Below are 11,560 nucleotides of genomic sequence, written 5' to 3' on the forward strand. Positions count from 1 at the left end.
TGAAACGTGGCAACACCGCTCATGTGCGGATCGGGAGTCCTATTTTCAATAGTGGAGTTTTGTGTTCAGGATTATAATTAACGTTATTTTGCGATATAAAATTATACTAATATACAGTATTTTTTATTAATTATGTATAAGGAATATATGAATATCATAACTATAGTAAGTAGAAGTAATACAGAAGTATATTAATATTTATAAATGTGGTATATATTTTGTGGACTGTCGGAATAGTTTGGTGTTGTGATGCATTATATTTGAAATATTTACAGAGATTTCAAGAAAATAGAAGTGTGAAACAAGTTTAAACCATCTTTGAACAAAACTGAAGGATTTAAAAATTGATAAAGGTATGTATAAGTTAATAGAGACCTGAAATAGGCAAAATTATTGGTACGAAGCCAAACAGGTTAAGTGCCCGTGGAAAAAGAGGTTAGCATAATTAGCTATTGAAAGGAACAATTATGGAGTTAATTATAAAATCGTGTTAGAGGACAGTATGATAATTGTGAAATATTTCCTCACCACCCTAGGGGTATTTACCATGGCGCGTTACCTTTTTTTTTTATTATAATGGGTGGTTCGCCAATAGCCATATCATCCCATTTTCAAAAATAAAATTAATATTTTTAAATAGAACATAACAAAAATATAACTTTTGTGTTCTTAAAGAAATAAAGTATTACATTTTGAAATAATAATAAATAATTTTGAATAATATTAATAACAAAACATATCAAAACATACTTTGAAATTCTCTTGAAATACAACTAATAAAACTTTGAATCTTGTGAAATAGTATTCATAATAAAAATATACTAAGCAAGTAAATAAAACTCTATTAATGTATTAAAACATATTGAAAGGAATAAGTTAAATATATATAAAAATTAATGTTTTAAGAAAGATGAAATTAAAAAAAATCATTGAAAATCTAGTTCCTATTAAAAGTTTTTAATTTACGATTTTTAGAAGTGATGTCTGTACGTGTTTCCAACTGACTATTATTTACAGTTTTCACATAATCGTTTAATAAAATATTTGAAAAAATTGATAATAATTTAAACCAAATACTTTGGTAAGCTCGACCACAAACGCATGTATCTGAAAATGCTAAATAATGTATATCTGATTGAATGCTAATATATGTTAATTTACATAAAATATGTTTATGATTTCCAGATTGCAAAAATTGAGATTCTAAATTGCCATCATTTATTATGGCTTCCATTATTGCATACATATGAATAAATGAGGCTATCGCTTCTTCAGTGGGGACAGAAAGGCCCCCTCTTTGTAAGTGATCAAAATATACATCGCCTACAGTTTTACCTTTATCCTCCACAACTAATAAACGACATATATTGCAATTTAATTTTTTAGCAACAGAATGGGACCCATAACCAGAAATATAAATTTTAATGGAATCATCTACAACACAATTGGACAAGTATTCGGTATCGAAGATTCCTGAGAAACAAGTCACATCAGTGGGAAGATCATGAAGATCGTTATTATTGTCATCACAAATTCGAAATTTATTTTTGATTTCAGTAAGAGAAAACGAATTTGCCGATTTTGTAAATATATGTTTTAATCTAATTTTTTTTTCTGCATGAATTATTTCGTTATATGACACATGATAATTACAACCAGATAAAAGTCTATAATTTCCAAATCGTTTTTCTAATTTTTCGGTTGTAAAATGGAGGGTACTACATTCCTTATAAGCCTTGGACATCTCAACAAAACATTCTCCAGTACACCATTGGGCGATAGAATACCGTGGTACCTTTCAATATCAGTTTCTGCAAAATGCAAACTACAGACGGCAGAATATTTTGATGGTGTCCAATTCTTACGAGGAATAGCAACCCTCCATTTTTCCCGCAATTCCTCATCTTTGGGGAATAAAAATATAGAATTGTAATTATTATCTTTTAAGGTACTATCATAATTTCCCTTGCAATTGGGAACACAGCAACGCCGTGGCATTATTAATGAATATGTGAAATTTATAAAAAAAGTGTATATAAAACAAAATGTCCAAAAATGCTATAGATTATATTAAATAAGTGTGCTACACACCAAAATCAAGATCTGTAGAGTTAATATAAATAAATGAAACACCTGGATTATTGCTCCGTTGCTCACATTTAATGGACTTCAGTACATTAATATTTGAAACATTTGAAAGATAGGCGGGAGACCGGAAGGGCGGTAGATGGAGCCTATGTAGCCCAGAGGCCGGTGGGTAGTGGGAGGCTGTTACGGTAAGTTGGGCTAGGTATATCGAAGCCGGACTCCCGCGGTGTTGCCATTTTACCTTCAGCACGGCTAGTACTAGAGTCGGCTGTGACTGTATACATGTAATCACTTTATTAGGCATCAAAGTCTAAAGATACATTTTCATGTGCTAATAAAAATTATGACTTTTACTGTTATTAAAGTTTATAACAGTGTGACAGTCTTTGCAGCTGTTTCACGTGCAATTCAATGTTATAACATTTGTCTAAATTGGTAATGCTAATTATATATTGGTTACTTTTTAATCTTCAATGATTTTTAGCGTTGTTATCCTATCGCGTGAATTTGGGTTTAATATACATAGCGCCGCAACGGGGATTAATTGAAACTCGATTAACCACCATCGAATGCAGGATCATGTAACTGCATTCAAATTAGGAGCGAAATTCAAACGGACTAGCATATTATAATGTACAATGCTATTGTATGAGATTCAACGTGGGCGATCAAGCAGGGGAAAGTCGAGGGTCAAGAGAGAAAAGAAAGCATTTCTTAGAAATACTTGGTTCATTTTCTAAAGGCCAGAATTTGGCATCTCTGGCTGGCACCTCTGAACCCATCTTCTCTTTTCCCTAAACCGCCGATTCAGGATCGGCACAAGTGACGCAACAGCATCAATGAGCATCATGATTATTCATGATTATTATTACAGATTATCGAGAGGACAAATTAACAAATGTCGAGCTATACTAGGTACTCATAGTAGTGGTACTTCTTATTGAATCCCTAATTTTTGGTTTATAGTTTATAGTGGTTATACGCTGGTGACTTTCCTTTTAGATAGGAAGAATTGTTGCTAATCATAAACTGATGTAAGAATTTGAGGAATGAGGATTAGTAGTGGATCTAAATGGATCACTGGTACAATTTATATTTTCTAATGTATTAATGTTTACGTATGTATTATTTTTATAGCTTCGAAATTCACTTATCTTTTTATTCGTATACTTTATTTACTACGAAAGATTAATAACAGTATGATGATGCTGAATATGAAGAACTAAATTTAAACAATATATATATATACATAAATATATATAATTCAGTTACAGTACATTCAGTACTTACTACGCAATAATGAGAGTTCATGATAAATTTGACCTAACAAAACTTCAGTAACAATTTATTGATCTATGCGAGCCTTCTATATGCGAAATGTGGAAATGATAAAATTGACAAGTTTTTTCTTCTAATTTTATATAATTAATACCTGCAAAAATTAGTAAGTTGGTAATAATTAATAAATCGAAATGATTAAGAAATCGTCGATGAATAACTGAGATGGTTTTGACTTTGAACTCTACCGCAGGTTAAGTTTGTGTATACGACTCTTGTTTGTTTTAATTGGAAAGTTATTTCTACAAGTAGAAAAAAATCGCAAAATGAACATTTTGCCAGGGACAGCATCTCTTCTTGAAGAACTTGACAGTATGTATTTTTGTTAGAATTGTGTCATTTTTTGGGTTATACCGGTACGTTATTATATCTTTTTAATTTATTCACCAAAAATATCAACTTATTTTTGTGCAAATAAACAGCGTTTAAGCATTAAAAAAGATGAAACATCAAGAACTGTATAAAAGAAACATTTTGTATCCATAGTCCCTGTACGATTTCTTTCAAGCACTGACAAACTAATAAGCTTTTAATAAAATTTATATAAGTCGCTTACGTTTATTATCATAAAACATTATGTGTCATTTTGATTTAGAAAAACTTATGGTTCTTCTGAGAGATGGCAGAACCTTAATTGGATATCTCAGAAGCGTCGATCAGTTTGCTAATATAGTACTTCATCGTACAATCGAAAGAATTCATGTTGGCCGGGAATATGGAGATATACAAAGAGGAATTTTTATTGTGAGAGGAGAAAATGTAGTTCTTCTAGGAGAAATAGTAATATTTTTACTTATAAAATTATTTAATATTTTCAAAGAAATTATATTACATTTATATTGGATGACTTTAATCCTATTATAGGACAGAGAAAAGCAAAGAGACTTGCCATTGACTAAAGTATCTGTAGATGATATTTTGGATGCGCAAAGACGAGAACAGGAATTAAAACAAGATCAGAAGCGGTTAATAAATAAAGCTTTAAAGGAGCGAGGTCTATCATACATTCCAGACATGAGTCACGATGATATGTTTTGATCCACACCTATGTCTCTAATTACCATCACTTTGTCATCAATATCTTTACACAGTTCTGAAAGTTATGATACCTGTTACACGTCGATTTCTTTTTGAGGGTACGTAATGATGATAGCTTGTGAAGTGTGAGTACATTATACTATTATAAAAACAGCAGTATTTGGTGTATATAGCATTAAAATGAAACATTGTTATCATGAATAATGAGAATTTATACAATATTACTCTTATTATATTAATGCTGTATCTAATGTGAAGAATATTCACATTACATTCTGTCATATTTTTCCGATTCTACAAATTTTCTGTTTTGTGGAACTATTACATTTAAATAGAAATCTATTGTAATTCATGTATGGTCTTTTTGTGATCTATATCAAACTCCCAAATATACACATTAATGACATTTATAAATTTGTAATAATCTCATATTTTTCTCCAATTAATTTTACATGCCTTTTTTTTAATATATGCAATTCTTATTTCAATAACTAACTTATAATTTAAACTAGAAATATGTTTAAAAAAAATAAGCACACAACAAAGACTTTGTGTTAGTTTAATACAAAAAATATTGCATGCAAATACTACATACGTTTTGTGTTTAATAAATATATAAATTATTAAAAATTTATTTTATAATTAAAAGTATTAATTTTTTTAGTAGAAAATCATATAGACACAAAAATCAATTATAAAAATTATCAAATTTATAGTGCATATAGTAACATATATGCATTATAAATTACCGAACATTTCTTAATTATTTGATAATAAAAATTCCTTTTTACAAATGTTCATATTATAATTTATTAAATAATTTAAGAAATAAGAAAAATTCGATGTTTCTAAGTAAATATTAATTATTGTCTATAAGCTATTTACAGTAAAGTTTAAATATACATATTCAGCAATATTTAGTACGTTGCATTGTAGAACATACGTACAAAATGTCTTTTTCATTTTCATACATCGCCACCTTAAAAACATGTATATTTGTTACATTAATAAAGTAATAGTATTGACACTAGAAATTTTATGCAAAATTTAATTTGAAATTTTTATGTTTGGTTTAAGTTTAAAAAATATAATTAAGTACAGAAGATCTCATAAAATTGGTGTGCAAAAAAATTTATTTATAGATTAATAATTTAAGAAAATATGTGTCGTACAAACGTTTAAGCAGTACAGTTGTCATCCCTCGAAGTACGCGGTTTTTTCGCGATCTTTGTATTCGCCGCCTTATCCGAAGTCGCAGTCTTTCCGCCACTACAAATGATAATTTTTTACGACATAGATTCTTCAAAGATATATGCATTCAAATTTAAATAAAATGTGGAAGAAGGATGGACACCATATAAAAATATTTTGAAAGAAATACAAAAAGAAATATGTCTCGTATGTGCCTTCCTGAATAACACTTTTTCTTTGCAATTCTTGTATTATGGTTTCTGGTTAACAGAAATTTGAAGTGTGGAGTAAGAGGAGACTGATACGCAGTAATGGGTGTTCCGAACCTCCGCGTACTTCGAAGGACGACTGTGTATAAAATAAATGCGCAATTTATACTTTAGTACAAAACTGTTTGGGATATAAATATTACAAATTTGTATACATCATATAACGAAAATACGCTTTTCTTTGTTATTATGAACAAACAATTAAAGTAAACAAAATCTGAAGACACAACCGTACACAATAGAATTACATCGTAAAATCTTCTAATACCATAAAGAAACAAACCTAACTGTTTTGTAGGTTTCTATGATATTGTCAATTTCTTTTCTAAGATGAAACGTACTATTAAAATAAAAGAAATATATATTTGCATAATTATATGAAAGTTAACGTATTATTAACACTATAGTTTTGAATTACATTGATCTTCATTTATACTTTAAGTATATCATTTTGCCTCAAAATGAAGTTTCTTGAAACGTATCTTGTACTTTTACTGAATTTAATGTCGATTCGCTCAATTGTTTGTACTTAAAACCTTGTCCTCGTATATTTTTTGATGTTTTGTTTTCTTTTATTGATCTTTTGGAATCGTTACGTTGTAAACTAGTTGCCCGTTTCCTCGGCGAACTTGCAACTTCGTCGTTTTTTCCTGAGGAATGATTTGCGCTATTAATGCTACCAGAAGCAATACCGGAAGTATCGGATTCTGGATCGTTTCCATTCAAACAACAAAGTAAACTGTCAGAAAGGCGATCTTCGTTTAAGATGTTTAAGTCGGACTCTGATTGCTCAAAATCCCCTGCGCGCGATGAAAAACTGAGATCAACAGGACTAGCAGTTAAAACACTTCTAGACAACAAATATTCTCTAAATGTGCTTGTTATGGACATAGTACTTTGCTGAGTAACTGTACAACAGTCATCTGCAACAGATGCGAAAAATTTCCGCTTTCCTGCAACATCGCTACCGATGTTTTCTTTTTCTTCCAAATCAATACTTTCTCCATAAATGATTTCACTGTCTGTACTATTAGGTCTTTGAGATTCCTCTAAAATTGAGGTGCAGTTTCTTGGTCTAATTATATCAAGATTTGAATTACGCATGTTGTTAGATACATTATGGTGATTCCAACTATTATTAACGCTGGCAAGATTACAAAGGTTTGAACCTGAGACCATCATCACTGGTTTTCTAGATCGTGGTGTCATCATTGTTTCCTGTAATCAATGTAAAAAATTATTTTTAACTGTTAAATGTTATTTATCATACATACATTGCCGTTCATAAATATAAGGATACTTGGCCGAAACGTTGTTAATCTTTAAGTATTATAACTCGAAAAAAGACAAGTCATTCAATAATCTTCCTGGAGATATTTTAAAGGTTGAATCTTCTACTTCCACACTCCTAAGTTGAATGTCTTATGAGGTTCTTTTATACAAAAAGGCGAGTGAAAAAGTAAAGAGGATGTCACTTTAAATAATTTTTCAAATTTTAATGATTTCCAAAAGTTTAAAAAATGTCGTACTCGTCTAAAACTACCATGAATTTGAAAATTAAAGCCGCTTGTTTACAATAACCTCTTCAAAAATTGACACCCTTCAACATTCTTTTTGCTTTCTTACTCGTTTTTTAATGTAAATGGATATTTGAAAAAAGTCAATGTAAGGATGTGAAAGTAGAGGGTTCAGCCTTTCAAATAATCCTAGGAAAATCATTGTAAGATTTCTTTTCACGAAGTTACAATAGTCCAAATTTTAACAAAAGTAATATTAGAAAAAAAGTAAATACATACCTGCATTGCTTTAGTCATTTTAGTTGCGCTTTGGGTAATTGGACTTATGCTCTTATCATTATTAGTAATAGGAGTTAACATGTATTCGTTAGTAACTAAGCTTTTGCGCAATAAATTTGATGGTGTCGATGTATGGGCGACATATACATTCCAAAACCTATTTTTCACAATAGGAGATAAGTGGACACGTGCGCTGTCAGTGTGTAATTCTATTTTCGAACGATCCAGTAGCTTTTTGTTGCTTTCAAAACATTTTGAAGAAGAAGCCATATCTACATTGTTTACTTTCGACACTGATAATGTAGGTTCTGAATTTTGTCTGATTAATTCATTTTCTGTAGTTTCATACAAAGTACTCTGAGAAGAATACATATCAGGTGGTTCGCTAAGTTGTCTAGATATTTTAACAATATTAGATATAGAATCACTATCATGTCTTAAATTGTCAATATTAAAACGTTCATCTTGCAAGGATGTGCTTCCATCGCCTATTTTTGAATATACAGAATCATTTATATGCGAATCTCCAAATCTTTTAACCGAGTTGTTTAAACTCCATTCATGATACTTTTCGTTTATTTGTTCTTCCTTTATATTTACAAATTTCATGAACATGGCCTTTCTCTTAACTTTGTAATTCCTCAACGTAGGAGTATTAAGACTACCAGTACTATTACTAATATGTTTAGTATGAAGAAAACTGTCATTGTTTGTGTCACAGTTTTCTATGCTAAGTTCATCATCTGATTTACTAAACAGTATTTTTGTTTGAAGTAATGATTTTTCTAGATTCTGTACAACAATACGCATGCAAACAAAATATATTAATTTTAACATAACCATGCTGTTAAAAACATAATTTATATAGATAGTAGAAAACAATATTCTGAATATGCCTTACCGATGATAATATATTTTCTTCGCTACTCGATCTAGTAATATTACAACCTATATTAAGATCAATAAATTTTTTATGTCCCAAGATTTTCTTCTGAAATATATGCTTCTTAATCGAATCTCCAAGACTTTTAGTTCGACAATTTTTAACTTGTCTTGGCGTGCCTTGACCATTTTCTTTGTTAAATTGTTTTACAAGTCTACGCTTTTTAGCTGATTCTGGCATAGCTTGTATATGAGCATAAAGTTGAGCTAAAGCTGCTTGAGTATTTTGTGTAGAATTTGCTTTTGCTGTTAATTTATGATCTACAAAACTAAACACAGTATGCGCTGTACCTGTTGTATCTGGTATTGACTCATTCAACTGAAATAATAAATATTTCAATAAATTATAGCAATTACTTGAAATATTAGTTACATTTAACTAATTTAAAAAAGAAAAAGAATTACATCAATATTTTTAGGACTCAACAACTTCCTTTCTTGTTCTACCCAATATGCTCTGATATCCGTAGCTAACTTTGGTGGAATTTCAAACAATTCTATTCCTTTCCTAATCATAAAAGCAACTAAGCACGATAAGTTTTGGGAATTAATATGTAAAGCTTCCGGTGATAATTTTCTTGGACACATCAAATGTGGCGTGAAAAGTGTAGCAAGCGTATCACAATTCATTTTATTCTTGCATTCAAAACTGGCTGTTTTATTAAGAAGCGTTAAAACATATTTGAGTAAAATTCTGTTCATAGAAGGTAAAAGTAACAAAAGCAATTGCAGAGATCTTAATAATTTTGCATCATTGCCATTTGCATCAGAGCTGCATAATTCTGAAATCAAAAATATATGTATTTTATTGCAAAAGGAATGAAAAAATTGCACATACAAAAACATAATCATAATACAAGTATGAAGATATGTGCAATTATGTGAGTTTGTAAATATTTTACCAGCAATTTGACAATGTGCAGGGTAATGCAAATCCGATAACAATGGTTCTGGCAACTCTGCCAGAAATCCCTTTAATACTGATGCACAGTCATGAACACTATATCGCCCATCATTAAGGCTTAATGGAATGCCTTGATACATTGTGACCTTTAAATCTTGTTGTCTTGTCAATTTACCAGTACGACGAAATATGCCCTCTTGAATAATATCTTTAAAAATGTTAAAGAAATGGATAAAAATAAAAGAGAATTATTTTAACTACTTATAATGAAATTAATTTACAGATGCTCTTAACAAAACCATTCAAGTGTTGAGTTCAGATAGTATCTGCGCATCATTGAGTTCAGATAGTATCTGCGCATCATTTTAATTCAAGGGATTAAAAGTATTATCTATTTAATAATGTTGTAAGTTTCTATAAACTAATAAGATCTACACTTACTTTGTTCCTTCGATAAATACTCTATCAATTGTTTCACTTGGTTAATTCCATTCTCTGTCAAACTAGCACCTTCTACACCTTTTTGTAAGTTAATTGTTGATTTAGGTTTCTTTGTAAAGCTTAAGAGACCCCATTTCTTTAATTTTGCTTTTTCATTGAAGCAGTCATTGCTATATAATTTAATAATTAATTTTATAATGTACAAACTCAGTTTCATAAAGAATTTATCAAATTACAAAATAATGTTATAAATAAAAGTTTGTATAACATTAATGATCGACTTACTCCTCGGTATTAAGATCCAATTCGAAAGACAAATGCATTTTGACGAGGGTGTGGAACTGTTCTGGATTGACTTTTCGCATTCTAAAAGCCAATTTGCCATCCACACTATCATTAAAATCTTCCATTGTCAATATCACTATAACGACAATTTAAACACGTTCTGACATCTTCAAATCTTATACGTACACTCGTTACCGTATCATCAACGGCGGTTATTTTCGTTACGTCTAGATGATTGCTCTTTCGCTATAACTGCAATGTTCATGTATTTGCGCAAACAAAACATTTTTTATAAATTAACTGGCCTATACGTATAAGATAAATTACGTGACAATACCATTTTCATCCATTCGTATTTGAACTAGCTATACAATCATTCAACCAATCCAACTATCCGCTATTTGCCATTAAGTATTAATAACATAAAACAGAATATAAGTCTAACCTATAAGATAAAACTGAATGTAATAAAACTTTCCGGCATTCACCATTAGAGGGCTATGAACAATATCCAATTCTTGCAAGTTGCAAGTCCTCTAGTAACACCAAATTTTATTTGAATTATTATTTAAACAGAACAAATTTACATATGTTTATTAAAAGTGAATAAATTTTATTTTATTATAATGTAAAACAAGAAATAATTTTTTTAGTGACATATCGGTGATCTATATTGTATTCAATTAAAAATTACGTGTACACAAAAAGTTACGCGATCAGAACAAAGTTGAAACGGTAGGAGCTACAATTCACAATTTTTTAATAATAGGTAATTATTATATTAGATTTTATCATGACTGAATGGATTATGAAATTTTCAACATAATTTACAAACAAAGCATAATGTATTATATATTTAAATTGCTTTTTGTATACAAATTTAAGTGATTATGTATCAGTACATCGATCTTCTTGTCTACCTAATAACTAATCGCATGTTCGCTTATTATAAAACATTAATTTAACTAATGTTTAGGAATGTTATTCTGAGAATCATTAATAGAAAGAGATCCGTACAAAAAAAGATTAAGAATCACTGTTTTACCCTATGTGTCACATTTATGATACGCCCCTGATAAAAAAAATAACAGATGAACCAATGAGATTCTTTCGTGATCACTTGCTTTGTTTCGTAATTCTATGTGAATTGATCGTAGTATAATATAGGTATATACAATAGTAATAATATTTTCATAATTGTTCACTACAATTTGATATTTCTAGAGTAACAAGATATTTTTCACAATTAAACATAAATCTTAAACAAG

General features: G+C 29.6%; 2 protein-coding genes and 1 long non-coding RNA gene across 6 annotated transcripts; 2 read left to right on the plus strand and 1 right to left on the minus strand.

Annotated features, from left to right (window-relative positions):
* The first annotated feature begins 31 nt into the window (after positions 1-31).
* LOC122403609 lies at positions 32-1,912 on the plus strand. 2 transcript variants are annotated; one of them, XR_006259635.1, is made up of 4 exons: positions 32-165; positions 276-353; positions 1,186-1,299; positions 1,387-1,912. It is a non-coding gene; the product is annotated as an uncharacterized LOC122403609 (long non-coding RNA). The 2 variants fall into 2 exon arrangements; XR_006259634.1 differs by lacking the exon at positions 32-165 and having other exon boundaries at positions 218-353; positions 1,387-1,911.
* A 1,221-nt stretch (positions 1,913-3,133) lies between these two features.
* LOC122403601 (U6 snRNA-associated Sm-like protein LSm1) lies at positions 3,134-4,868 on the plus strand. Of its 2 annotated transcripts, XM_043407211.1 has the most exons (5): positions 3,134-3,206; positions 3,357-3,532; positions 3,620-3,738; positions 4,022-4,206; positions 4,291-4,868. In XM_043407211.1, the coding sequence occupies exons 3-5, from the start codon at positions 3,693-3,695 to the stop codon at positions 4,462-4,464; spliced, it is 405 nt and encodes a 134-aa protein (XP_043263146.1). In that variant the 5' UTR covers positions 3,134-3,206; positions 3,357-3,532; positions 3,620-3,692; the 3' UTR covers positions 4,465-4,868. The 2 variants fall into 2 exon arrangements, with proteins under 2 accessions (XP_043263146.1, XP_043263145.1); XM_043407210.1 differs by lacking the exon at positions 3,134-3,206 and having other exon boundaries at positions 3,245-3,532.
* A 697-nt stretch (positions 4,869-5,565) lies between these two features.
* Positions 5,566-10,742, minus strand: LOC122403591. 2 transcript variants are annotated; one of them, XM_043407192.1, is made up of 8 exons: positions 10,630-10,742; positions 10,293-10,538; positions 10,008-10,177; positions 9,565-9,774; positions 9,068-9,444; positions 8,622-8,981; positions 7,721-8,512; positions 5,566-7,142 (listed from the first exon to the last, which is right to left on the minus strand). In XM_043407192.1, the coding sequence occupies exons 2-8, from the start codon at positions 10,415-10,417 to the stop codon at positions 6,381-6,383; spliced, it is 2,796 nt and encodes a 931-aa protein (XP_043263127.1). In that variant the 5' UTR covers positions 10,418-10,538; positions 10,630-10,742; the 3' UTR covers positions 5,566-6,380. The 2 variants fall into 2 exon arrangements, with proteins under 2 accessions (XP_043263127.1, XP_043263126.1); XM_043407191.1 differs by having other exon boundaries at positions 10,293-10,682.
* Between the last annotated feature and the right edge of the window lie 818 nt (positions 10,743-11,560).

The sequence above is a fragment of the Colletes gigas genome, unplaced genomic scaffold, assembly GCF_013123115.1.
Source record: "Colletes gigas isolate AHSC1104 unplaced genomic scaffold, ASM1312311v1 Colletes_gigas_Sc00063, whole genome shotgun sequence".
NCBI lineage: Eukaryota > Metazoa > Arthropoda > Insecta > Hymenoptera > Colletidae > Colletes > Colletes gigas.